Below are 21,223 nucleotides of genomic sequence, written 5' to 3' on the forward strand. Positions count from 1 at the left end.
AAACGCGGGATGGAGCGCGCGGCCGGGAATGCTCCAAACACCGCTCGCCATTGGTCGTCCCGGCTGTCTGTCACTGCCAGAGCGGTTCCTATTGGCTGTCGGAGAGCTCGCGGGGGTGTGTCCCGGCCGCGGCGCGGCGCGCGCCCCGGAAGCGGATCCGGCCTGTGGCGGCCATGGCGCGAGAGAAGCCGGAGGCGGCCGAGGCGGAGGCGACCCCGGAGCTCTCGTACCGGGAGCAGCTCGACTTCTTGAACCCCATCGCGCAGCCGCTTGCGTCCCGCAAGCTCACCCGAAAGCTCCTCAAGTGCATCAGGAAAGGTCCGGCGGCGCCAGCGGGGAGGGGCCGGGTGATGGCGGTGGCGCGGTGCGGTCCCGCACGCTCGGTTCTCACTCAGCCCCTCACGCCGTGCTTCTCTTGCAGCGACCAAGCACAAGCAGCTCCGCCGCGGCGTGAAGGAGGTGCAGAAGTTCATCAACAAGGGCGAGAAGGGGTAAGTGCTGCCCTGGCCCCGCGGGCCCGCGCGGCCCCGGCCCGGGCGCTGACACGGCTGTGCCCGCAGGATCACGGTGCTGGCCGGGGACACGCTGCCCATCGATGTGTACTGCCACATCCCCATCATGTGCGAGGACAGGAGCCTCCCGTACGCGTACGTCCCTTCCAAAACGGTGAGTGTGAGGCGGGGGAGGAACCGGCCCTGGTGACAGGGAGCACGGTGAGGAGCCCGGGCTGTGGCCGGAGCCTTCCCGGGAGGTGCAGATCCGGTGCTTGAATAAAGAACTCGGTGTTTGACTGAGGCACAGAAGGGACGGGGAGAGGTGTACGAGTGTCCCACTGTGGAATCACAGAGCTGTTTGTCATGATCGAGTTCCTGCAGCAGCTCCGGGACAGAGCCAGCACATCTTTGCCAGGCTTCTGTGGGCTGGGGTCGGCTCCTTTGCAGACAGGGAGTTCTTGGGGGGGCAGTCGGGTCTTTGGAGCTTCAGCCCTGGTGCAGGCAGCTCTGTAGACCCACTCTGGGGAAGAATTATGGCACATGAGCCAGATGCCAGTCCCTTCTGCCAGCCCAGTTTGTAGGAGACAAGCTGGGGAAAAGGTTCCTGAGGTTCTCACCTCGGGAAGGGAGCTGGCCCCCCATTGTCTCCCTGTGTTCCCTCAGGACCTGGGAGCTGCAGCCGGCTCCAAGCGCCCGACCTGTGTCATCCTGATCAAGCCCCACGAGGAGTACCAGGAGGCCTACGACGAGTGCCTGGAGGAGGTGTCGGCCCTTCCCCTGCCGCTGTGAGAGCCGGGGCCGGGCTCTGCCCTGCGGGGCCCTGGCAGGTCCCTGTCCCCCTGCCTGGGGCCGCACGGCTGTTTCTGGGGACTCTGCCCAGAGGACTGATGGGGGGATGCTGAGTGCTGTGAGGTCAATAAAGGTGTCTGTGGGTTTGTACAGAGTGGTCTTGGTGCTCGGGGGAGGACTGGGGGGTCCAGGCTGGGTTAAAGCACAGCGGGGACAGGGGTGAGGCTGCCTCGGGAGCCTGCCGGGCTCCACCGTGACTCACGGCAATGCCCCGCCCGTTGTACCGCCCAGCCCGGCCCCACACCCCCAAACTCACAGCCAGGAGCCCCCCGACCCCGAGGGAAGCAGAGCAAAGGCTGGGAGAGAGAAATACAAGTTTATTGCAGGAATGGGGTGTGGGGCCAGGCCCGGCCTTCACGTGTTTCTGCTGTAACACACACAAGAGTGTGGGGCTCTCCTTCCAGCACCTCTGGGCTCCCCAGCTCCCCCTCACCTCCCCTGGGAGGGGGGACCCCAGCTCTGCCCCACCTCAGGCACATGCCCCAGTCCTTTCTCCCACCCCAGTTCCTCCCAGTGTGGCAGAGCACCAGTTCCCATCCCTCCTTGCACAAGGCATTCCCCCATCTCAGCCCGAAGAAAGCTGCACCAGCCACCTCCACTGCAGAGCAGCTCCACACTGGGGGCACGAGAAGCCCCAGCAGAGGTGCTGGGGCAGCTGCCCCCTCCCAGCAGCACCAGAACTCCTCGGGGTTTCCTCCTCTGCCTGCCCAGAGGCACCACCAGCCCCAGGGCCCTGCTGACAAGACAGCAGCAAGGCAGTGGGGTGGGGGACAGGGCTTCAGCTTCTCCTCACATTAAGTTATGGGTTGTAGGAACAGGGGCAGCAGAGCAGGAGGGACAGGGAATGTCTCACAGGGTGCTTGGTTTCTGCCCTCATGGCAGAAGGAATCACAGGGCAAACACTCCTGGAGTCAGAGCAGGGAGCACATGCAAGACCCCCACCCTGGCACAGATGACCCCCCGCCCTCCAGAGACCCCACCAGAAGGGCCTGAGGTGCTGCAAGAAGGAGAAGCTCCCCTGTGGCAATGGGTCCTTCAGGCCAGGGCAGCGCCGAGCGGGGCCAGTCCTTGTGCACACCCTGAGATCGTCCCTTTGCAGCGGCAAGAGACCTTCCCCCTTCGGTCCCACTGGCGTCCCGTCCCTCAGATCTTGGAGGACTCCACCCGCTCGATCCAGGGCGAATCGATCCTGACATCCCTGGGCTCCGCCCGCAGCTGCCGCAGCTCCCGCTCCAGCGCCTGGCTCCGGTGGTACATCTCCATGTAGCTGGCCTGGAGCTCCCGCTGGTACCGCAGCACCTTCTCCTTCTCCTCCTGCCACGTTTTCCTCTCCAGCTCAAAGTTCACGGCCTGCAGCTGGCCCTGACGCCGCTCCCGCAGCAGCTCTGCCCACAGCCACTCCACCTGCCGCTCCAGGGGCTCGGCCGAGTCGCTCTGCAGGCCCCGGCACTTGGAGTCATCAGTTTCGCAGCCAGGGAAGTCCTGGCACGACGGCATGGGGTCATCGCCCAGGGGCAGCGAGGAGCCGGGCTCGGGGGGGCTCTGGAAGGAGTCTGCCAGCTGTGCCAGCTGCGAGTCCCTGGCCTGGACCTCTGCCTTGGCCTCCCGCAGCTGCGTCTTCAGGCTGAAGATCTCCCCCAGCTTCTGAGCCATCTCCTCCTGGGTGTCCCGGAGCTGCTGCTTCAGCAGGGAGATCTCTGCTGCTTTCTGGCACACCTGCAGGGCACAGCGAGCAGTGAGGCTGGGGGAGCAGGACCCCAGAGGTGGCAGCACCTCAGGCTGTCCTCCTGAGAGACCATAAGCACCACACGTGGCTCAACCCACCTGTACTGTGACCCTGAGTGACACCAGAGCAGGGAACTGCTGCCCCCATCCTGGCCCCACAGCCAGGAGGGTGGTGAAAGGAAGGAAAGGAAGGGGACTCACCTCCCACTTGGTCTCCTCCAGTTTGGGGCTGCCATGCTCGCCCTGGGGCTGCCGCAGCTTGCTCTCCTCGCACTGGCACTGCTGCAGGCTCAGCTCCTCCTGCAGCCGCTTCTTCTCCTGCTGCGCCTTGTAGAGCTGCAGCTGCAGCGCCCGCTGCCCGCGCTGCGCCTGCTGCATCACCTGCTGCAGCCGGGCCATGTACATCTGCTTCAGGTCCTCCAGCTCGTCCAGCCACAGCCGCTGCTTGTCCTCAAACGCCTGCCAGCACAGGAGGACACTGGTGAGCGGCTGCAGCCCCAGGAGGGACCCCAAGAGGTCCTGAGATATTTGATCCTCCCGTGCTTGGCCATTCCAAGCCCATCACCCACCACGGCAGCTCCTTCACTGCTCCTTCCACCCCCACATCCCAGCACAGCTCACCTGTGTGAAGGGGTCTTCAGTCTCGCTGAGGCTCCTCTTGAGCTGCCTCAGCTCCCCTCCCGTCTCCTGCAGCCGGTCCTCCAGCTGCTTCACCGCGTCCTCCAGCGAGTAGGAGAACTCGTAGGGCGGTGGGGGCTCGCCGGGGCTCTGCAGCCTGCTCAGGGTGGCCATGCTTTTGCAGGACAGGGGCATCTTCTCAGGGGCCAGGGTATCCCTGGGGCTCCGGGAAACCCTGTCCAGGGAGCCCCCGATGTGGTTGATGTGGCCCATGGAGGCGCTGAACTGGCTCTGGGCAGGCTTGAGGCGGGAGCCGTAGGAGGGGAAGCTCTGGATGGAGTTGTGGCTGGAGTCAGAGGCCTCATCCAGGCTGATGGCGTGGAGCAGGTGGGTGCGGAGCGGGCCGTGCTGCGGGGCCGCCGTGCTGCTCTGCGACAGCAGCGTGTGCAGGCTCCCATTGCTCTTGGACAGCTTCTGCCCCTTGGACGAGGACAGGCCCTGCATGGAGACCAGCCCCTTCCCAGCCACTGCCTTGAAGGCCGAGGGCCTGATACGACACTGAAAAACAAGAGCAAGGTCAAGCATGAGCCTCTACACCCAAAGAGAACCCCCACACTCCCAGCTTCATATCCCTGAACATTCTCAAACCCCCACATCCCATCCAAAAGGGTGCAGATCATCCTGCTCCATCCCCACCCTCTCGCAGACCAGGCTGTATTTCAGGCTCTCACAGCCTCACCTTGTCGAAGCGGCCCCGCTCCGGCAGGGAGCTCTTGGAGAAGTCGGCCCCGCGGTGATGCTCGCGGGAGCAGCGCTCGGGGGATCGGTTCTCGCGGTCGCTCTCGTAGTCCCGCTTGTAGCAGGCACCCGATGTCTGGTGCTTCCGCTCCGCCCGCGTCTCCTTCTTGGCCCCGTGCAGGTACCCAAAGAGCTCCCGCTGGTTCGGCCCCTTGCGCAGCAGCCCGTCGGGCTGCCGGAGCCCCCGCGAGCCGCCCAGCGGGGCCCGCAGCTCCAGGGGGGACAGATCCTGCTTCTCCACCAGGCTGCCCACGCTGCCCATGCTGCCAACCACGCCGACGGGCTCCGAGGAGAGGTAGGTGCCGAGGACACGCGTGTCGGGCTCACAGGTCACAGGACCCTGTGCTGCTGCCATGGAGAATTAGAGAAAAGCCCAGAACCAGCGCTGCCGGGGAAGAGACAGAGTCAGCGATGCCGGGCAGCCGGGACACACCCCCGGCACCCCCTTTCCCAGCCAGCCCCAAGGGTCCACACGGGCTCCTGGCACCGGGATGGATCTGCCATCTCCCGCGCGGCTTCCCGGGGGACAGGGCACAGCCGGCACGGAGCGGGGGCTCCCCGCCGCTGCCCCCACCACGGAGCAGCGCCTCCTCCCACACCCAGCCCCACCTCCCGCCCGCGGCCGGGGCCGCCACCAGAACAGGCACCTGCCGCCCAGCCAGGCGGGCGAGTTCGGTAACCGGCAGCACCTGCCCAGGCCTGGCGCCAGCCCCGGCCCGGCGGCACCAACCTCCCCGCCGGGACCTCCGGCTGCGGACCCCCTCTGGAGACCGCCCCAAAACGCCCCTGGGGATGCCCACCAGCCTGGCCTCCCCGGGATGGGCACTCTGCGGCACCGCGGGGACACTTCCCGCACAGCACGGGTGGCACGGGCTCTGCAGCTCGCAGGGGAACCCCACACAGCCCCCTCCATCCTCCATCCACAGCATTCCCTCCCCAGCCCGGGCAGGGAGCAGGCGGCCACAGCCCAGCTGCTGCTGCTGCTGCGTGCCGGGGACCCCGCGGCCGGACATGGCGAGGGAGGGCGGTGGGAAGGGGCAGGATGCTGACGGGACAATGCAGCTTCCTGCGCAGGTGGCCGGGGGAGGAAGGATGAGAGGATGCCTTCGGCCTCGGCTGTGGCTCCCCAGCGCTAGGGAGGGGACGATGGCCTCACATCAGTGCAGGGGACACAGAGAGTGTGGCAGGGGCGAGGCAGAGCCCCCAGCACCGCTCCCAGCCTCGCCGAGGGCTCCGGGGCCGGGTTACACCCAGGAAGCTGCCCTGGTTCTCAGCACCACGCGCCGGGTAAACAAACACCCCGATTTTAATTGCTGCCACGCACAAACCTGTCTGACAGCTCCCGGCCTGCGCTGTCACCTCCCTCTGCGAGCCCAACACCTGCTCCGGGCACCGGCACCCCACCAAGGGCACCGGGGATGGACCCTCCGGAAGGATCGGGGCTGCCTGCGGGGCCACCGGGCGCGCACGGGGATGGGGGACGGGGATGTTCCCATGCTGGGGAGGGGGGGAAGGATGCACATCCAGCCCCCGGCTTTGGGGAGCAGCTCGGCCGAGCCCCGCAGCGGCTCCTCCCGGCACAGGCGGCCGAGGAAGTAGGTCAGGTTGTGGGAGGTTTGGGAAGCGCCGGGGGAGCCCGGGGGTGTCCTGCCCGCGGCAGGGAGGGGAGCACCCTCCAGGCGGCAAAACACCGGTCCGGCCAGCCTGGCTCCTTCGCGCTCTGCTCCCGATCCCAGCCGTGCCCAGGCAGGATACGGCCACAAACCTTTTCCCTTTCCCATTCCCATTCCACCCAGGGTTGGAGGGAGGCGGGCGCGGGTCCCGCGCAGCCCCTCCGCGCCTCCCGCGGCCCCGCCGGAATTTCCGGCTCGGAGAGGGCGGAGGGCGCAGCCGGTGCCCGGGCCCGAGCCCGGGACAAAGCCCCGCTGGCCGCGAGGAGGAGGAGGGGGATGGGGATGGGGCCGGGGCCGGCCGGGCCGCACTCACCATGCCGGCGGCGCTGCGGTCCCGCTCGGCTCCGCTCCGCGCTCCTTCCCTCGCCGCGTTTGAACGCGCCCCTCGGCCGCGGCCGCGCGGGGCGGCGGGCGGAGCCGGCACCGGCAAATCGCGGCGCGGGGGCGGCGGGACGGGAGGGGCGGGAAGCAGCAGCAGCAGCAGCAGCAGGAGGAGGAGGAGGAGGAGGAAGAAGGAGGAGGAGGAGGAGGAGGAAGGAGGGGGACGGCCCGGCCGTGCCCACCATCGGGGCGGGGCAGGGCAGGGCGCGCTGGCTGCGTGCGGCGCCGCTTGCGCGGAACCCCCTCCCAATGGCGGGGAGAGCCCCGCAAATCCCCCCAGCTGCAGCTCCGGGACCGGCAGCACCGGCGGGCTCCCGGTAACCCCTGACAGGCGGGCTGGTATTCCCGAGTATCGCCCACCAAGGGTGGAAAGAAATAATTTGCTTCGTACCTGCGGCGTGGAGAGGGGTCTCGACTCCACGGGACACTCTCTGTGCCGTCCTCCAGCAGGGCAACCCCGTGTCCCCCCCTCGCAGCAGCACCCGCGGGTGGGCAGGAGCCTCACAAAGCCCGGGGAACACAGCGTACCCCCGTGGGGTTCCCGCCTGGCCTGGCGCCAGTGAGACGGGACACGCTCCATCCCCATGAATCACATCCTGGAGCCGGTTTTGGCAGCCGCAGGGAGCGAGGCTCCCGGCACGGGTGGCCCGGGTCAGCGGTGTCGCTGGGAGCAGGACACTGCAGCAGCAGCCCTGCTCCGGTACCGTCTGTGCCCGGCCCGGACCGCCCCGTCCCCAGCCCGGCGCGCCCGCTGCCCGCTCGCTGCCAGCTCCCTCCGCCGCACACCCGAGTCCTCAAGCTGTGCTGCCAGCGCTCTCCCACACGCACACACTGTCCCGCTCCCTGCTCGCCGGGCTCACAAGCTGGCAGCGTGCTCGGTGCGCTGCCAAGGCACGCTCCGCTCCCTCGGGCCTCAGCCCCCGTTCCCCGCAGCTCCTGAGGCACCAGCGCGGCCTCCGAGCACGGGAGCCCTTCCCAGCGGTGCAGTGTCCCACCCTGCTGGCCTCAGGACTGTCTGCCATGCCCTGGCCCTCTGCCTGGAGCTCAGCTCTGAAAGGGCCCCGCTGGCATCACCCCACGGGCTGGGACCGGGCGGGTTCAGCGATGCGGGTTCAGCTCACGGGGTGATGCTGCTCACAGCCTCACCCCTCTGCCCGTCTGCCCCGTTTCCTGCTCCTCCTCGGGCTGCACACCCCGAGCACGTCTGCCTGGACAGCAGCTTCCACAGGGAGCCTGGCCCTGCCCGGGTCACTGCACAGCCAGGGATGTCACCTCCTCCAGGCAGAGATGCTTCAGCTTCCTCTGAGTTTTTCCCCAGTCCCCTCTCTCTGCTCGCCTCACCCACCCTGTGCTCCCCTCTGAGATACTACAGCAATTCCACGAGTCCACCAGCAAAGAGCTCTGGAACAATCCACTTTATAACAACCTGGCAATAAAAGCCATCAATTGCTGCCCCTGCTTGAACAGTAATTGGGACCCCAGAATGGGGGGGTCACAGAGGGGCAGGGCTGGCCCTCCAGGGGCCCACTCTGCCCCTGAGCATCCTGATGTTCTCCTCGGGCTTGCTGAGAGCATGAGAACGCCGGGAGGCTTTGGCTGGGCTCTGCAGGGCTCCTGGGACGGCAGGCAGGGTGTGATCCGTGAAAGGCAATGGGGAAAACTCCATCCCCTCCCGCTGGGCCATTGCCGAAACTGAAGCGTGGGGGGGGAGCAGAGCCGAGCGACCTCCGAGTCACATTCAGGGCTATAAAAGGAAGCCGGGTCTCCAGCAGGGTGCCTCTTCCACAAAAGCAACCGGGGGATGAGGGGGCTGCGAGCACAGCTGAGAAAAAGCTGCCAGGCAGCGGGAGAGGAGCCTGGAGCGCTGAGCCAAGTGCGAGGTGCACATATGCTCTCTGTTTCTGCACAGCCACGTCTCCATGAAACCTGCCCCAATTTGTGTCATCTATTTGGAACGGCACAGAGAAATGCTTTGATGTGCCTCCACCAGCCCTGGCTGCGGTTCAGGCACCAGGAAGGGGCTGCCACACAGATGGCTGATCCCAAAGCTGTGCCATGGACAGGCAGAGTGGGGCTGCTGGGCCAGTCTCTCCCTCTGGCTGCCCACAGCAAGGGCATGGCTGGTCCTGGAACACCTGTGGAGAAGTGCAGCAGCTGTCCAAGCTCACCAGCACCTTCATGCCAGGTACCAGCACAAAGACACCTGATACCAGATACCAGAGCTGCTTTGGAGCCAGCAGGCTGGAGAGGCCACCAGGAGCTCTTGGACAGCACAGCCCCGCAGTGCCCCAAGGCTGAGCCTGCTGCTTCCACGCTGCAGAGCAGATCCTCACCATCCTGCACCACCCTGACACCCTGTCCCAGGGCTCCAGACTCCTCTCCCAGCTCCAGAGCAGCACAGAAAGGGGGCACCAGATCCCTCCAGACACCCCATCCCACAGCCCCTACAGGGTACATGAGCCCTGCACTTGGCTGATGCTTTTTTCCCTCCCTCCCTCCTCTCTGGAGCTATTCATCTTCCCAGGATGGCAACAGCTTCTCTCTGAGGATGCAAAGCAACCACTCCAGGAAGTGGCAGGCAGGAGACGAGGACAGAAGGGGCCAGGAAACGCAGAGGGCCTGGTGCCAGAGCTAGTGGTGGGGCTGAACAGAGAGGTACTGGCTGTTCAGCTGGGTCTGCCCAGCCTGAGGAGGCAGCAGCACCCACAACCTGTGCCAAGACCCCAGAGGAGACATCCGATTTTCCAACCCCCCCAGAAAGGCTGAGGCAGCACACACATGGAAGGCAGGCAAGGCAAGGCAAGCACAGCCAGAACTCTCCTCCTCACCCCAGAGAGGTCCTGGCCTACAAGTGCTGACACCCAGCAGGGCTGTGGATGCTGGGGCTTGGGCACGGCTCAACCACAACCACTTCCTGCAGTGAAATGCCAACAGCCCAGCCCTGGGGGCACTGAAGAGGCACCATCTCTCTCCCAGAGCCCATTTCAGACTGGCTTGGCCTCGGAGCCAGAGCAGCTCAGGGCTCACCTGTCACACAGAGAGGAGCTGGGGCCAAGCCAGGACAGGTGTGCTGAGGGAAGGTGAAGGGAACAGGAAAATGGAGTGGTGCCAGCACAGCCCAGGGCATTCACAACTCACAGGTGCCCTGACAGTTCTTTATTGTCCTCAGAGCTGCGTGGCAGCTCAGCCACGTCCAGCACAGGAAAGCCACGTCCTGCACTGCCCTGGGAGGCAGCACCAGCGCCTGCAGCGACACCAGCGAGTCCCACTCTCAGCCTCCTCTGTAGCTCCCAGCAAAGTCCAGTTCTCAGCCCCTTCTGCTCCTCTGTGTCTCGCCAGCACTGCCACGCTCATCCGCTGCAAACCCCTGCCTGCTCCAGGCAGCTGCACGGCAGCCAGGGAGCCTTGGCACCAGCACAGAGCCACGACTGGCACAGGGGATGGGCTCAGCCAAACGTGCACCACGGGGTCTCGTTCATGTCACAGTCCAGCAGGACATTGAGGACGGTGCAAGGGGCTCCTGCCACGCTCAGATCCGTGCGTGACTCGATTCGGTACCTCACGTTGTTCAGGCCTCCCTCCCGATCCACCTTGAACTGCTCCTGAGGGAGAGAGAGACTGCTCAGCCCAGGCTGGCAGGGAGAAGCACCCAGGGCCCGGGGAGGGAGCCAGAGATGGCAGAGGAGGACAGGAGCAAGGAGGGCTCAGAGCACACGGTGACCACAGCCCCAAGGTCCTGTGGCTCTCCTGGACCACAGCTCTCACCTGTTTCTGTGCAGCAATGCGCTTCTGGTCTCTCTTCCTCCAGGCTGGGTCGTGCAGGTGCTGGAAAGTCTCATATCCAGTTGTGATTCCAGAGGGACGACGGACCTGGGAGAAGAGCAGAGCTTCCATAAAGCTACTGGGAAACTCCTGCACCAGCCGCTGGAGCACAGGGCTGCTTTCCCCACACCCCAAACTGGGTGGTCACAGTGAGGGACAGGTGAAGAGATGTAAAAAAGGGCAATTTCAAGGCAGGAGGGGGCAGAGACCCCTTACCTGGAGACCAGCTCCTTTGATACGTCGATAGAACTCATCGTCCTCCCGTCCCCAGCCCCAGAAGCGGTTGGACATCCCATTGCACTGCAACGAGAGCAGCACCATAGCAGCCAAGGCCCAGCACAACTCCACAGCCTCAGAGGAGCACACACCAGCCCAGCCTCCCCTGTCCAGCCCCCAGCAGCTCAGACCACAGGCCCTGTCCCCAAACCATTTTAATTTCCATCCCCACTTCCCAAGTTCACCATGACAATGCCATAGCTGCTGCTCCAAACTGTCCAGGACATCCCACCCAGGAGCTCACCAGCTCGTAGTGCTGCTTGGTGAGCAACAGGATGCCACCCACGTAGGTCTTGTAGTGGTAGAGCGGGTGCAGCTCGGGGGATGCCACGTGGAAGGGCCCTGCCTCGGGGAAGCTGTAGTCCAGGTGCTCGTTGAGGGGCAGGAGATCCACGTCGTGCATGGCGATGTAGTCGGTGTCGTTGCCGCTCTCCAGGAAGCCCACGTTGATCAGGGATGCCCTGTTAAACCTGCCACAGGATTGGGGGCTCTCAGTGCCACCAAGCAGAGCAGCCACTGTCCCCACATCCCCCTGCCACAATCATCAATGCTCAATTTCTGACCGGTCCCCAAACAGGGACACATGCAAACACAGCTCTGCATCCTGCACAGTGAGCTGGGGGTGACAGCATTGCCAAACACCCCGTGGCCTGTCTCTCACCTCCACAGTCCCCGTATGTTTGCTGCTGCAGACCTGTGACACTGGGGAGAAAGCTGAAATACCCGAGGATAAAGGATAAAGCTGAAATACCTGAGGATAAAGGATTCTATGCTCAGATTCTATTCTTGCTAAGGAAGGAAGAAGCACACCAGCACTTTGTCCATCTCTGAGCTCCAGAATGAGCAGCTTTGGGGAGAGCATCACACACTGCCCCTGACATCCCATTGCCCTGGTCCTACACTTCTCTGCAGCACCCTCCCAGCACTCCCAGAGCCTCGGGCAGGACCCCTCAGCACAGGCAGACGCCACACCTGAAATGATCCACTTGGTTGAGGATGAAGATGCGGTGGCGGATCTTCTTCTTGCTGAGGAAGCGGTGCATGTAGGGCACGAAGGCCAGCAGCTCCTCGAAGCGCTCTCGGAAGGGCACCAGCAGCGCCAGCCGGTGCGGAGCCCACGATGGCTCCTCGTGGGGCGGCAGCGGCGGGGCCGGGGCCGGGCAGGGCTGCCGGGGAGCGCCCCGGTGCTGCCCCGCCGGTGCCGGGCCCTCGCCCGAGCAGCTGAGCTGAAGCCAGAGCAGCGAGGCGAAGCCGAGCAGCAGCGCCAGCAGGAACAGCGGGAAGGCGGAAAGCCGGCCGGGGAAGAGCCGCAGCAGCGGCGGGGACCTGCGGGATGGAGCGGGGTCAGCGCACCGTGGGACCCCCGCCCTCGCACCGGGACAGCATCCCCCGAGCCCGCCCAGCCCCCGGTGCGACCCCCGGTGCGGCCGGGCTCACATCCCCGGTACCGCCCGGTGCGGCCGGGCTCACATCCCCGGTACCGCCCGGTGCGGCCGGGCTCACATCCCCGGTACCTCCCGGGCTCACCCTCCGCCGCGCAGCCGGAGCGCGTCCCTGCGGCGGGCCGGGCCCATCGCCCCCGGCCCCGGGACACGCTGGCGGCACCGCCGCTCCCCCGCTCCCCCGGAAACACGGCCCCGCTCTCTTCCGCCGAAGGGGCGGGACGGGGCGGGACCGGCAGCCGGGGACATCCCCTCCGTCCCGTCCCACCGCCACCCCCTCCCGGGGCTCCGCCGGAAAGCGCGGGGACGCCGCGCCGCATCCCCGGCCATGCCGAGAGCGCAGAGCCACCCGCGGCGCCCTTGGGATCCTCCCAGGATTGCCTCCCTGCATCCCCCCAGTCCCTTCAGCACTGCCCACCCCGCTCCCTTCTCTCCCCATCACACAGAGCCAGAGCCTCGGGTGGTGTCAGTCCTTTAATGCCCCACTCGCACCCCCTCCCCTCAGCCCCTCATGTTCACACCTGCCCCGGGCAGCACAGCAAGTCCCAGCAAGGCGAGGGGAGCGCTGGAAAAACCGGGGAGCAACCTCCAGGCTCCCTCACCAGAGCTCTGGGGAGCCAGCGGGCATCACTGCCCTCAGTCCAACCCGCGGGAGGCCAAGGGCCAGGCAGGGGTTACAGCCAAACAGACAGGTAAGAAAATACTTCTGGTATTTCTCAGAAACAGCATTTAGAAACCACAGTTTTTTTACAGCTCCCCATAAAAAAAGATGGGTTTGGGCACAGGTGCCCCACTAGTAGAAACGCTTGTTCCGCTCCTGGCGCTTCTGGAAGACCACGGCTCCCACCACGGCGCAGACGATGATGCCCAGCAGGGCGCAGAGCAGGAGCAGGAACACCTTCCAGCCCGTCAGCGGCCCGCTCCGGAAATTCCCCGTCGGGTCATCCACGTTGTCTGCAAGGGAAAGAACAGCTGCAGACACCAACAGAACCTCGGCTCCTGGGGAGTTCTGCCGGGTGTCACACCTTCAGTGCCTCCCAGACCTCCCAATCCCCCACGGAAGGTTTCCAAAGCCCACAGGCTCACCTTTGGGGGATTTCAGGAGGCTGACCCTCGGCTCGATCTTGGTCCAGTCAACAGCCTCATCTTCTACAGGGTGCTCCACCATGAGCTGGAACAGCTTCATCGAGATGATGTCATGATTGTCTGAGGAACAACCGTGAGCAGCAAACACCATCAGAAGCTCTGAGATGTCCACACACTCAGAGCACCCCTCAGAGCCTCCTCTGCCAGGTCCAGTCTCCTTCCCTCCCAAGCCACCCTCATCCCCAGGTATCAAACTGCAATCCACAGATGTTGTTTAGCTCTCAGGTGCCTCCTTTCCCCAGTCATGGGTCCCAAAAGGGTTTCAAGAGCCCAGTGAACAATCCAGACAAAGGAAGCAATGGAAACTATCCAGTGCATCCAGTGTTTGAATCCCAGGATTACATTTTTAGGGTTGGAAGGGACCTCTGGAGATCCAACCCCCCTGCCAAGGCAGGGTCACCTAATCCAGGCTCCAACCACCATGTGTTCCCCTGAGCAAAGCCCCTCTCACCAGAGAGATCTCCAGTGCCAGCAGAAGCACCAAAGAAGTACCCGGTTGGCAGCTGCACCCCTGCAATATCAATGCAGTTCTTCCATTCATTCTTGTCTTCCACATCAGTCATCACCTGCACAACCAAGAGAGTCACACCAGGAATGTTCAGAACCATGGGACAGGCTCCACCCTCCCTGCTCAAGCAGGCCCATCCCAAATTGTAGCCATATTTTCTGAAAAATCCTTTCCTTAGGATTTTTCCTCCTGAGAAGCTGAGAGGCCTCAGAAACAAAATGTAAACATTGATTATCTGCTGCTGTGGAATGCAACAGGTGCATCTGTGATTGGTCTCATGTGGTTGTTTCTAATTAAAGGCCAATCACAGCCCAGCTGGCTCGGACTGTCTCAGTCAGTCACAAGCCTTTGTTATTGTTCCTTTTCTATTCTTAGCTAGCCTTCTGATGAAATCCTTTCTTCTATTCTTTTAGTATAGTTTTAATATAATATATATCATAAAATAATAAATCAAGCTTTCTGAAACATGGAGTAAGATCCTCATCTCTTCCCTCATCCTAAGACCCCTGCGAACACCGTCACCCCAAATCACAGAGACTGTGCCCAGACGATTCATTAACACCTCCAGCGAAGGACACTGCACACCCTCTCCAGGCAATCAATCACTTTTGGCATGCCACTCTCCTGCCTGGCTGCACCTCTTTTGGAGATGGAAGTGCCATGGAAGCACTGGCTGAGCCTGGAACAGGATCTCCAGCCCCTGTTGGAGCCAGCCCTGCCCCTGAGCAGCTTCCCCCCCATGCTCTCACCGTGAGGCGGCCGCGGGAGTAGCGCACGGCCAGGAAGGTGTCGTGGTTCTGGTTGCGCAGGTCGGCCGAGCAGCCGGCCAGCTCCGTCCAGCGCCCGTCCTTGCTGTGGTCGTAGCTCAGGGAGCCGTTGTTGACCATGGCTGAGATGTAGGGGAACACACGCTGTGGGGACAGACAGGGGACACGCTGAGGGAGCTCTGGGGCACAGCCGGAGCCCGCGGGGTGGGAGCAGGGCCCTGCTCTGGCACAGAGCACGGGATGGGCACGGCTGCTGCTCCACCTAAAGCTGCTTCCGAACCAAGGCAGAGCTGCCTAAAGCAGAGCCTCCCTTCCTGAGCTCCCATTTCAAGACCCCCATCCTGTGATTCTGTAAACAAACCCACCCTGTACTCCACGGTCAGGGCAGCCAGAGTGTCCCACACTTGCAGAGTGGCTGGGTAAAAATCCCAGAATCATTTAGGTTGGAAAAGACCTCTGAGAGCATCCAGTCCAACCTGTGACCAATCACCACCTTGTCAGCTACCCTGACTGCCACATCCAGTTGCTCCTTGAGCACAAGCCCCAGAATGGACAGAAATCTACATAAGCAGCAAAACCACACACAGGGTTTTGTGATCAATGGATTACCTACACCAGGAGAGGACGACTGGAGGCAGGAATTCACCTCCCATGAGCATCAAGGCAACAGGGAGATGGGTCATTTCCAGATGCTTCATGACTTTTTAATCATGGTTTTGATGGTACAGACCCCAAAGCACAGTTTTGTTTCCTGACTGTGCCATAATGAGATCCACAAACACAGAGCAGGACACAAGAAATGGATCCTCAGCCCTCACAGGACTGATCTGTCCCATGGCCATGGGGAATTCTGGCGCAAAAAGGCAGTCCAGGAGTTTCTTTCAGACACACACATGTTGCAAAGAGAAAATAAGGGCAGAAACATCATGGGATGAGTATCCAAAGCCCAGAGGTCAGGGAATAATACTCAGGATGAATATTAGCAGGTGGTGCTGGGTTTACACCAGCTCTGTGCCTGCCCTCCCGCACAGAGAAGATGCCTTGGAAACATCCGTGTAGCCAAGAGCAGCACAAGAAAGAGCAAGGAGCTGCTTATCTCCATTAATGCACACAGACTCTTCTCTTTCCCAACTCCCAGGAGAGGAAGAGCAGACCATGCCCAACTAGGGAGAGACTTTTCCTTGAATCAGGTGAGAAGCACTCGGAGCAGGAAGGGAACAGCCTGCTGGGCACTGCACAGGCTGCCTGGAGCACTCACCTCTGTGGCCTCATCATTGGGATAGGTATCAAGGAAAATAGCCAGCCCATGGAAGTTGTCCTTGCTGCCAAATACAGGACCTGGAACAGCGCAGAGGAGTGGAGAGAAGAAGAGACAGAAGGAAGTGAGAATGTGTGCTCAGAGAGTTCTGAGCTGTACGAGCTGTTGGCTGCCAAGCAGGTGGCTGATGGCACCTGCTGCCCGGGCAGAGCACACGGGGACACGTCAGCCCAGCCTAGCGAAACCAGAGCGGGGAGCTGCGAGCCGTGCCTGCCCATCTGCGTCCGGGACGGGCCCCGTGTGCTGCGGGCGAGCGGCTCCCGGCACCGACCTGGCGTCAGGCGCTCCTGCGTGTACCACAGCGCCAGCCCGTCCCCGTGCAGGTTCTTCTTGCCGGCTCCGTGGATCTTGAAGTGCACGTGGAGCTCCCAGTCCTTGAGGAAGCAGGGCTGTGGGAGACACCGAGCCCCGTCAGGCGTGAGGCGCCAGGCCCGCGCCGACCCCCGCCCGCCCTGCCCCGGCTCTCACCACGCGGTTCCAGATGGAGCCCTCCCGACTGCGCTCGTCGGGCGTCAGGCGCACGTACTGGCTGGTGACCATGGTGCTGCCCGTGAAGTCCCACAGCGGCATGGCGGCGGAGCCCGCGCCTGCAAAGGGACCGACAGAGCGCGGATCAGCCCGGGCTGCTCGGGGGGCGCCCCGAGAGTCCCCCCGGCCCCGCGCTCACCCTGATACGGCTTCATCAGCGAGTGCTCCCGCTTCAGGTGCTCGCTGTTGCCATCCGTGAGCTCGGCGGGCACCGGGCGCGGCCCGGCCAGGGTCAACAGCAGCGCGGCCGCCGCCACCAGCCCGCCCGCACCCGCCGCCATGCTCCGCTTCCGCCTTCCCCCGCCCCGCCCTCAGGCCCTTTCGCAACAGCAGCAGCCAATTAGAAACCCCCACTCACTGCACTCCCGCCCCCAGACGTGAACGGCATCGCTGTCCACCTATGGCAGGGGAGGAGGGCGGGGCTAGCGGGGCGCGCAGCATCCCTAGTGAAGCGGGAGGCGGGAGCAGGGGGCCAAGCGGCCTCACGGCGTGCTCTACGCGTGCGCGGCGGCGCTGGGCGTGCCGGGAGGTGTAGTCCGCCCGCCTTCCCCGGGCCGCCTCACGTGCGCGGCTCGTGCCTCCCGCGGGACACGTGACCCGCCCCAACGGGTCCCGGGAACGGGAACAATGGGATCGGGAACGGCCCCGGGATGGGCACGGGGAACGGGAACAATGGGATCGGGAACGGCCCCGGGATGGGCACGGGAAACGGCAACGGGAATAAAGGGCTCAGGAAGGACAGGCCGAGGCAGCATGGAGGAGGTCACAGCCGCTTTATTGAGGGTCACAGGGCAGCCCCCGCCCCGCCCCGCGGGTCACCCCTGTCCCTCCGCCACGGCAGCCGCGGGGGCCGGGGAGCGGAACCTCCCGGTCCTCCGGATGGGCACCTCTGGCCCGGCCACAGCAGCTCTGGTTGGGACACAACGCGTGTGGTACCAACAGGGACAGGGTACGGGGACCCCTGGGCGGCACCGGGCACATCCCTTCGGTGGTGGCCGGTCCTGTCTTCGTGCTTTTCCCGAGTCCTGTGCACACATGGGGACTCCCCTGGCCAGCGAGAGGTGCTGAACGGAGGCAGCACCGGTCCCATCCTGCGGGAGCACAGGGGACACAACACTCGGGTGCCTGGCGGTGCAGCCAGCGCCGTGTTGGGGTGCCTGGGGTGCCCAGGGCAGTGGGGGTCACAGCAGCCCCTGTGGGGTGTGACAGCAGTGTGGATGCACAAGTCCTGGGCAGGTTCTCGTGCTGGAGGTGTGGAAGCCCTCAGCACGATGGAACATGTGCTTCCCTCCAACAGCATGGGGGCTGCAGGGGATCAGGGGTGTGAGGAGCCCGTGGAAGCCCAGGAGGCAGGGAGAGGGGAAGCCGATTGATTTGGGGAAGACTGGGTGGGAAAATCACCCGAGCCTGGCAGTCTGAGGCTCAGGGCCCAGCCGAGGCTCAAGGGGAGCCAAGGGACCAGGGGGTTGGCCGTGGCGTAGGGACCTGCTGCTCAGTCCCGTCTGGCACTTGGCAGCTCTCACTTCTTCCTGTTCATGATCTGGCTGGAAATCCAGTTCATCCCATCCTGGAGAGAAGAAGGATGTGAGCGCAGGCCCTTGGCCTAGCTCTGCAGAGCCCACAGGCCCTCATCCCTACCTGCACCCCTTCCCCAGACAGGGCCGAGCAGGCCTGGATCTGCCACTCCCGGTCCCGGTAGGTGTGCAGGCTCAGCCCCTCTGCGATTTCAGCTGCAGGTGCTGCAGTCACCAGGTCCTGCTTGTTGGCAAACACCAGCAGCGGAACCCCCGTCAGGGACTCGTCCTCCGTGAGCTCTGCCAGCTCCTGCCGAGAGAGAAGCTTCTCCCAGGGCTGCTGCATGGGCTGGACACCTCAGCCCTCCAAATGCCCCACTCCTCCTCTCTGGTGCTCATGGCAGATAAGGAATCTTGGCATTCCAAGGAAGAGAAGCTCCCAAAGGAGCTTCACCTCCTGCAGCTCCATCAGCCCAGGAGCCCCATGCAGGGCTGCTTGAGCACTGAAATCCTCCCAGCCCTGGGAGCCCTGGGCAAAGGGCAGCTGCAGGAGGCTCCTGGCAGTGCCGAGCTGTCTGGCACACCCACACGGCCGTCTGGTGCCGGAACAGCCGGGGCTGGCACTTGGAGTCTCACCTTCCCCTCTCAGAGCTCCAATCCCAGCGTTTGTAGCTGAATTTGCTGCTCATAAACCTTTGTTTGGCCGTATCACTAACTGGGTGCTGGATGGGATGAGGGCTGGGGACTGAGGGGTCACTTTCACCAGGGACTGTCACCCCTGTGCTTGGAGCATCCCAGCTCAGGGGGAGCTGCAGGGCCATGGAGTGGGGCATCTCTGCCTGCTGAGATCTTGAGCCTTCCCTCAGAGCTCTGGGGACAGCATGGCCCCCCCTGCAGCACTGCCCATAATTCAGAACAGCTTTGCCTCCCCCTCGTCCCCACAGAGGTGGTGCCATACAGATCTGAGCCCCAGCACGCCACAGCCACCCCTCATACCTGCCCTGTCTCCTCGAAACGCTTCTGGTCTGCGCTGTCAATGACATAAATCTGCCGTGGGGACAAAAGGGACAGTCAGGGGCTCCTCCTTGCCAGGCTGCACAGCCCTTCTGTGGGGCCCACACAGGCCTGGGGGTGCTGCCCCACTCACCAGCAGGTCTGTGCTGCCCAGGTACTTCTTCCAGTAGGGCCGGATGGAGCGCTGCCCCCCGATATCCCAAACGTTCAGCTTCAACCCGTGGGACTGCACGCTCTTGATGTTGAATCCCTGCGTGGGGACACAAACCCCAGTGTCACCCAGGGGATGGGTGTGCCCTGTGCCCTCCGCCCTGCCCGTGGCTCCCAGCAGCCCGTACCTGTGTGGGGGTGATGGTGCTGACCTCCTCGGACGCCAGGCGCTTCAGCAGCGTGGTCTTGCCCGCGTTGTCCAGCCCCAGCAGGACGATGCGGAGCTCCTGCTCCGGGGATCCCTTCAGCCTCTGGATGACGGAGAGCAGCCCCTGGGGGCAGGGGGTGCTGGGGGAGCCCTCTGGGGTGCCGGGCCCCTTCTTTGGGAGGGGGGACTGGGCACGCTGCTGGCTTTGGGTACCTTGTGTCTATGGCCTGAGCGAGCATCAAGGCCCGGCTCCCAAGGTGTTCAGGCTCGGGGTGGCCCCACAGCAGATCTGCCCAGCCCCAATTCCCCCCTCCCCGGGTGTGGGACCACTCCCAGCTCCTGGGCACGCTGTGGGGCCATGCCCCAGGCAGAGCCCTGCTCTGCCAGCCCTCCTGGCAGCACTGAGAGCTGGTGCTGCGCTCCCCCCTGGAGCCGGTGGGATGTCACGGACCCCGCTTACCTTCTGCACATCCCCCATGGTCCGGGAGTGGCTCCGGCCCGCGGCACCGCCTGGGGAGCTGCCGGGGGCTCGTCCCCGGGGCCCGCCGGTGGGTTCGTGACTGGCACGCTCCCCGTTGTTCCCGGGGGAGGAAGAGGATTACGGGCTCCGGAATTAGCTGCTGTTCCTCCATTTACCCACAGTGTTAAATAATGCCCTCGGCAAATCCTCCAGCCAGCTGTCGCCCCGCCGTCGCCTACCCCCGGGATAAGCCAGGTCCCCCCGGGCTGGGGCACTGGGGCACAGGACATCCCCCTCCCCACGGAGGATGCCGTGCCCAGGACAGGGCTGGCACAGCCTCACATGCTGGGATACCTCACATTGAGGCAACACCAACTGTCCCCTTGCAGGGTGGCAGAAGAAATTGCTGAGCTTGCTCGGGGCCACGTCAGCGAGTGCCACAGCTCCCCAGTGCTGCCCAAGGGAAACCACCAGGCCCTGGAGCAGGTTGAGGCTGGCTTGGCAGCAGCTGGAGCTTGGGGATGACACAGGACCAGAGGGGCTCAGACACATTCTCCAGCAGCCCACCCCCAGCCCAGGTGGGGTGAGGGGCTCATCTGTTCTCCGTTTGGATTAAGTGCATTAATTAAGCAATGTCTTTGATTCCTGCATGCAGCAGTTCCATCCTCAGATCAGGTTTCCCAGCAGAGAGGTTGTCCTTGTGGTGAGGACCGTGAGTCACGCACTCTTGGAGAGACATTTTTATTTATAACTCTGGTGGCAAAGCCAAGCCAAACAACACAGCCACACTCCAACAAAGCAGAGGGGAGCAGCACAATCACCCCTCATCCCACTGCTGCTCCATGCAGTGGCAGGGGGCAGAGGGGCAGCCACAGGTGCCACCCTTTGTTCCCCTCACCCAGAGACCCTGCCAGCCCTGTGGCTCCTTCTGGTGTTCTGCTTTTCTGCCTGCTCACGGTGGGAAAGCTTCATTTTTTTCTGCATAGATCTGCACCCAACTTAATGTTAGGGTTCTGCTTTTGCTAGGTTAATCACCCACCTTACATCCCCGTTATTAGCATTTCCCTGAGCGGGTTGCCATGGTGCTCTGCGGTTTATCCTGCGCTCTTAGTTACTGAGATTTCCTAACAAATAACCCAAAATATCCTCCACTGGTTTGTGGTTGCTGATCAACATGGAACCCCGACCTTAGGAGATGGGCAAAACTGCTTAGGCATCACTTTGGTGACTCCAAGCTGCACGTCCACTGCTCCTCCCTGCCAGGTCCTGCGGGCACACACAGCACAGGCAGCCCTCTCCAAACGCTGCTCCTGGGGCCAGCCCCACACGCTCTGTGACCAGGGCAAGTGGCACCAGGCTGGTGGCACCAGGCTGGGCCTGCTGATGTCCCCCTGCCCCTGCAGCCCCTTCCCCGGCGTGATGTGATGGCCGGAAGGAGCCCCCTCAGGCTGCGGGGAGGGGACAAAGCGCTGGTGACCCCAGCCGAGCTGGGAATGGGGACTGGGATGGGTTTGGGAACAGGGATGCAGATG

At 63.7% G+C, this 21,223-nt stretch overlaps 5 protein-coding genes across 7 annotated transcripts; 1 reads left to right on the top strand and 4 right to left on the bottom strand.

Annotated features, from left to right (window-relative positions):
- The first annotated feature begins 128 nt into the window (after nucleotides 1-128).
- On the top strand, nucleotides 129-1,433 carry NHP2 (NHP2 ribonucleoprotein). Its single transcript, XM_074552489.1, has 4 exons — nucleotides 129-318; nucleotides 422-491; nucleotides 561-666; nucleotides 1,158-1,433. The coding sequence occupies exons 1-4, from the start codon at nucleotides 174-176 to the stop codon at nucleotides 1,281-1,283; spliced, it is 447 nt and encodes a 148-aa protein (XP_074408590.1). The 5' UTR covers nucleotides 129-173; the 3' UTR covers nucleotides 1,284-1,433.
- Nucleotides 1,434-1,645: 212 nt separating this feature from the next.
- On the bottom strand, nucleotides 1,646-7,308 carry N4BP3 (NEDD4 binding protein 3). Of its 2 annotated transcripts, none has more exons than XM_074552486.1 (5): nucleotides 6,930-7,308; nucleotides 4,426-4,869; nucleotides 3,690-4,244; nucleotides 3,270-3,527; nucleotides 1,646-3,059 (listed from the first exon to the last, which is right to left on the bottom strand). In XM_074552486.1, exons 2-5 carry the CDS (start codon nucleotides 4,837-4,839, stop codon nucleotides 2,487-2,489), a joined length of 1,800 nt encoding a protein of 599 aa, XP_074408587.1. In that variant the 5' UTR covers nucleotides 4,840-4,869; nucleotides 6,930-7,308; the 3' UTR covers nucleotides 1,646-2,486. The 2 variants fall into 2 exon arrangements, with proteins under 2 accessions (XP_074408587.1, XP_074408586.1); XM_074552485.1 differs by lacking the exon at nucleotides 6,930-7,308 and adding an exon at nucleotides 6,471-6,661.
- Nucleotides 7,309-9,672: 2,364 nt separating this feature from the next.
- On the bottom strand, nucleotides 9,673-12,423 carry B4GALT7 (beta-1,4-galactosyltransferase 7). Its single transcript, XM_074552487.1, has 6 exons — nucleotides 12,164-12,423; nucleotides 11,609-11,962; nucleotides 10,881-11,106; nucleotides 10,577-10,660; nucleotides 10,304-10,408; nucleotides 9,673-10,140 (listed from the first exon to the last, which is right to left on the bottom strand). Exons 1-6 carry the CDS (start codon nucleotides 12,406-12,408, stop codon nucleotides 9,985-9,987), a joined length of 1,170 nt encoding a protein of 389 aa, XP_074408588.1. The 5' UTR covers nucleotides 12,409-12,423; the 3' UTR covers nucleotides 9,673-9,984.
- Nucleotides 12,424-12,539: 116 nt separating this feature from the next.
- Nucleotides 12,540-16,666, bottom strand: LMAN2 (lectin, mannose binding 2). Its single transcript, XM_074552488.1, has 8 exons — nucleotides 16,485-16,666; nucleotides 16,286-16,404; nucleotides 16,089-16,206; nucleotides 15,758-15,837; nucleotides 14,482-14,643; nucleotides 13,676-13,790; nucleotides 13,165-13,284; nucleotides 12,540-13,032 (listed from the first exon to the last, which is right to left on the bottom strand). The coding sequence occupies exons 1-8, from the start codon at nucleotides 16,624-16,626 to the stop codon at nucleotides 12,872-12,874; spliced, it is 1,017 nt and encodes a 338-aa protein (XP_074408589.1). The 5' UTR covers nucleotides 16,627-16,666; the 3' UTR covers nucleotides 12,540-12,871.
- A 439-nt stretch (nucleotides 16,667-17,105) lies between these two features.
- LOC102067149 (ADP-ribosylation factor-like protein 3) lies at nucleotides 17,106-20,391 on the bottom strand. Of its 2 annotated transcripts, XM_074552049.1 has the most exons (7): nucleotides 19,692-20,391; nucleotides 19,212-19,355; nucleotides 19,007-19,123; nucleotides 18,856-18,906; nucleotides 17,984-18,169; nucleotides 17,831-17,912; nucleotides 17,106-17,436 (listed from the first exon to the last, which is right to left on the bottom strand). In XM_074552049.1, exons 1-6 carry the CDS (start codon nucleotides 19,707-19,709, stop codon nucleotides 17,865-17,867), a joined length of 564 nt encoding a protein of 187 aa, XP_074408150.1. In that variant the 5' UTR covers nucleotides 19,710-20,391; the 3' UTR covers nucleotides 17,106-17,436; nucleotides 17,831-17,864. The 2 variants fall into 2 exon arrangements, with proteins under 2 accessions (XP_074408150.1, XP_074408149.1); XM_074552048.1 differs by having other exon boundaries at nucleotides 17,106-17,912.
- Between the last annotated feature and the right edge of the window lie 832 nt (nucleotides 20,392-21,223).

This window comes from Zonotrichia albicollis, chromosome 15 (genome assembly GCF_047830755.1).
Source record: "Zonotrichia albicollis isolate bZonAlb1 chromosome 15, bZonAlb1.hap1, whole genome shotgun sequence".
Lineage (NCBI taxonomy): Eukaryota > Metazoa > Chordata > Aves > Passeriformes > Passerellidae > Zonotrichia > Zonotrichia albicollis.

What these genes read in the sequence shown, in the direction of transcription:
- LMAN2 (XM_074552488.1), bottom strand. Translation starts at nt 16,626, where the DNA reads ATGGCGGCGGGTGCGGGCGGGCTGGTGGCGGCGGCCGCGCTGCTGTTG. An exon ending in GCTGATGAAGCCGTATCAGG is followed by an intron (nt 16,405 to 16,484) that starts GTGAGCGCGGGG and finishes GTCCCTTTGCAG; the next exon opens with GCGCGGGCTCCGCCGCCATG. An exon ending in GCAGGAGCGCCTGACGCCAG is followed by an intron (nt 15,838 to 16,088) that starts GTCGGTGCCGGG and finishes GCGCTGTTCCAG; the next exon opens with GTCCTGTATTTGGCAGCAAG.
- LOC102067149 (XM_074552049.1), bottom strand. An exon ending in GTTTCGAGGAGACAGGGCAG is followed by an intron (nt 18,170 to 18,855) that starts GTATGAGGGGTG and finishes CTCTCTCGGCAG; the next exon opens with GAGCTGGCAGAGCTCACGGA. An exon ending in TGTCTGGGGAAGGGGTGCAG is followed by an intron (nt 17,913 to 17,983) that starts GTAGGGATGAGG and finishes TCTTCTCTCCAG; the next exon opens with GATGGGATGAACTGGATTTC.
- N4BP3 (XM_074552486.1), bottom strand. Translation starts at nt 4,839, where the DNA reads ATGGCAGCAGCACAGGGTCCTGTGACCTGTGAGCCCGACACGCGTGTC. An exon ending in CTGAAGACCCCTTCACACAG is followed by an intron (nt 3,528 to 3,689) that starts GTGAGCTGTGCT and finishes CTGTGCTGGCAG; the next exon opens with GCGTTTGAGGACAAGCAGCG. An exon ending in TGGAGGAGACCAAGTGGGAG is followed by an intron (nt 3,060 to 3,269) that starts GTGAGTCCCCTT and finishes TGTGCCCTGCAG; the next exon opens with GTGTGCCAGAAAGCAGCAGA.
- B4GALT7 (XM_074552487.1), bottom strand. Translation starts at nt 12,408, where the DNA reads ATGGCCGGGGATGCGGCGCGGCGTCCCCGCGCTTTCCGGCGGAGCCCC. An exon ending in TCAAAGGAGCTGGTCTCCAG is followed by an intron (nt 10,409 to 10,576) that starts GTAAGGGGTCTC and finishes CTCTTCTCCCAG; the next exon opens with GTCCGTCGTCCCTCTGGAAT. An exon ending in GCATTGCTGCACAGAAACAG is followed by an intron (nt 10,141 to 10,303) that starts GTGAGAGCTGTG and finishes TCTCTCCCTCAG; the next exon opens with GAGCAGTTCAAGGTGGATCG.
- NHP2 (XM_074552489.1), top strand. Translation starts at nt 174, where the DNA reads ATGGCGCGAGAGAAGCCGGAGGCGGCCGAGGCGGAGGCGACCCCGGAG. An exon ending in CCTCAAGTGCATCAGGAAAG is followed by an intron (nt 319 to 421) that starts GTCCGGCGGCGC and finishes CTTCTCTTGCAG; the next exon opens with CGACCAAGCACAAGCAGCTC. An exon ending in CGTACGTCCCTTCCAAAACG is followed by an intron (nt 667 to 1,157) that starts GTGAGTGTGAGG and finishes GTGTTCCCTCAG; the next exon opens with GACCTGGGAGCTGCAGCCGG.